This window comes from Montipora capricornis, chromosome 10, assembly GCF_036669925.1.
Source record: "Montipora capricornis isolate CH-2021 chromosome 10, ASM3666992v2, whole genome shotgun sequence".
NCBI classification, from domain to species: Eukaryota; Metazoa; Cnidaria; class Anthozoa; order Scleractinia; family Acroporidae; genus Montipora; species Montipora capricornis.
This window is the reverse complement of record NC_090892.1, coordinates 17,726,970-17,728,625: the sequence shown is the minus strand read 5'-3', so window position 1 is coordinate 17,728,625 and position 1,656 is coordinate 17,726,970. Positions and strand designations below refer to the sequence as shown.

At 38.5% G+C, this 1,656-nt stretch overlaps 1 protein-coding gene across 1 annotated transcript in view; it reads left to right on the top strand.

Moving 5' to 3' along the window:
* LOC138019683 (somatostatin receptor type 2-like) overlaps nucleotides 1-1,656 on the top strand; it is a 4,813-nt gene extending 3,157 nt beyond the window's left edge. The window contains exon 2 of the mRNA XM_068866549.1: nucleotides 580-1,656. Within this exon, the coding sequence (XP_068722650.1) occupies nucleotides 642-1,547 (906 nt within the window). The 5' untranslated portion in view covers nucleotides 580-641 and the 3' untranslated portion in view covers nucleotides 1,548-1,656. The remainder of the gene's footprint in view (nucleotides 1-579) is intronic.

Here is a 1,656-nt window from a genome sequence, read left to right as displayed (position 1 = left end):
TGTTTCTAGAACATGATTACCAAAAGTTAAGTTTGGATCCATAATTACACCAAAGGTCTTCAGCTGTTAAGTTGTTGCAGGTGAAAGATCCTTCCCGAAAAGTGACAGATTAAAATCATCATTCACTTTTGCAATGTTTTGTCTACTTCCAAACATCATTAATTTCGTCTTGTCTAGGTTCAAAAGTAGCTGGTTGTTATTTTTTTTAAAAAATTTGTTATCATAAAATGTAGTGATAATTGTTGAATTACTGCTCATCGGATACTGTTGGGAGGCACCCTAATTGTAATAGGCAACTGAACTAAGAGGATTAAATGTGTTTTCAAAACCCTGGTGGGCCAGGCATCTTTTTTGATGAAATTTTAACGAAATTTGTAGATTTCGTTACAAAGGCAGCATTTTCTCCTCAGTTATTTCAGTAATGACCCCAAGAGTTAATGCGGTCGGAGTTTTGATCCCGCGACCTCCCTCAGTGCACGGGTCCGTTGTTCGAACTGAGCTACCCTAACCCTAAACCTTTAACAAACTGTAAGCAAAATGTGTGAAAATAACTTTTACTCTGTGTTGTTTCTTTAACAGGTTAGCTGTTGATTATTCTCATTTGCAAGGCGCAGTGCAGTTGAGACACGTTTCCTTGCAAGATGGCATTACCTAAATCTGTTTGCATTCCGATGCTTGCTATACAAATGACTGAGATTGTTCTCATTGTAATGCTGAATTTTATCACCATTCTCGTTTTTACAAAAACCCGCTTTCTTCGTAGGCGTAGACTGTACTTGGTGCTCAATCTGGCGGTTATAGACATGTTGGTTGGGGGATTGTCAGAAACGAATATTTTCCTCAAAATGGGAAATTTGTGCCACAACTGGAAAGTACCCGTTCCGGGAAACGACGAGCGAAATTTATGTTCTTTGCACTTATTATTTGTCATCGCTTCCGTGACAAATCTTGTTGCGATTTCGATAGAAAGGATGCACGCAACGTTTCACCCGTTGAGACACCGCTTCATCAAAAAGCGGACGTATAGTGTCATTATTACCGTAATTTGGGCCACAGCCGCCTCACTAACAATTGCTATAGTCTTGACGACGGACCAGGAACATAAAGAATCTTTACTGATTTATTACGAATTGAATTCATTTAATGCGATTTCTCTTTTAGTAATCTGTGCTTGTTACGCATCAATTGCTATAAAAGTTCATCGCGGATTACATCTTCTGCCCCACGGTGCAGTCAGTAGAGAAAGAAAATTATCCAAGACATTGTTTATACTGACTGTTGTATCCTTACTTATGTGGCTACCATTTACCATAGGCTCGTTTCTCCAATTCTCCACTGATATTTTAACTTCCTTCCTTATTAAGACGAGAGAGCTTTGGTTTAATTTTGTGTGCATCGTTCTCTTGTACGCCAACTCTCTTTTTAATCCCACTTTGTACGCATTTAGACTACCAGATTTCAGAAGAGCTATGATTTCACTCTTTTGCCGTGCGCGCCAGAGGCGATTCGTGCCGGTTTTGAATCAAAACGTAATGCACAGGGTCTGAAATGAAAAAGCAAAAGTCTATTCAAGTAATACTGGAAATCATGTATCGCGTAATTAAAGATAACTTCAGCTAGACCTTTTCAAAAGGAAATAAAAAGTAAAAATGATGA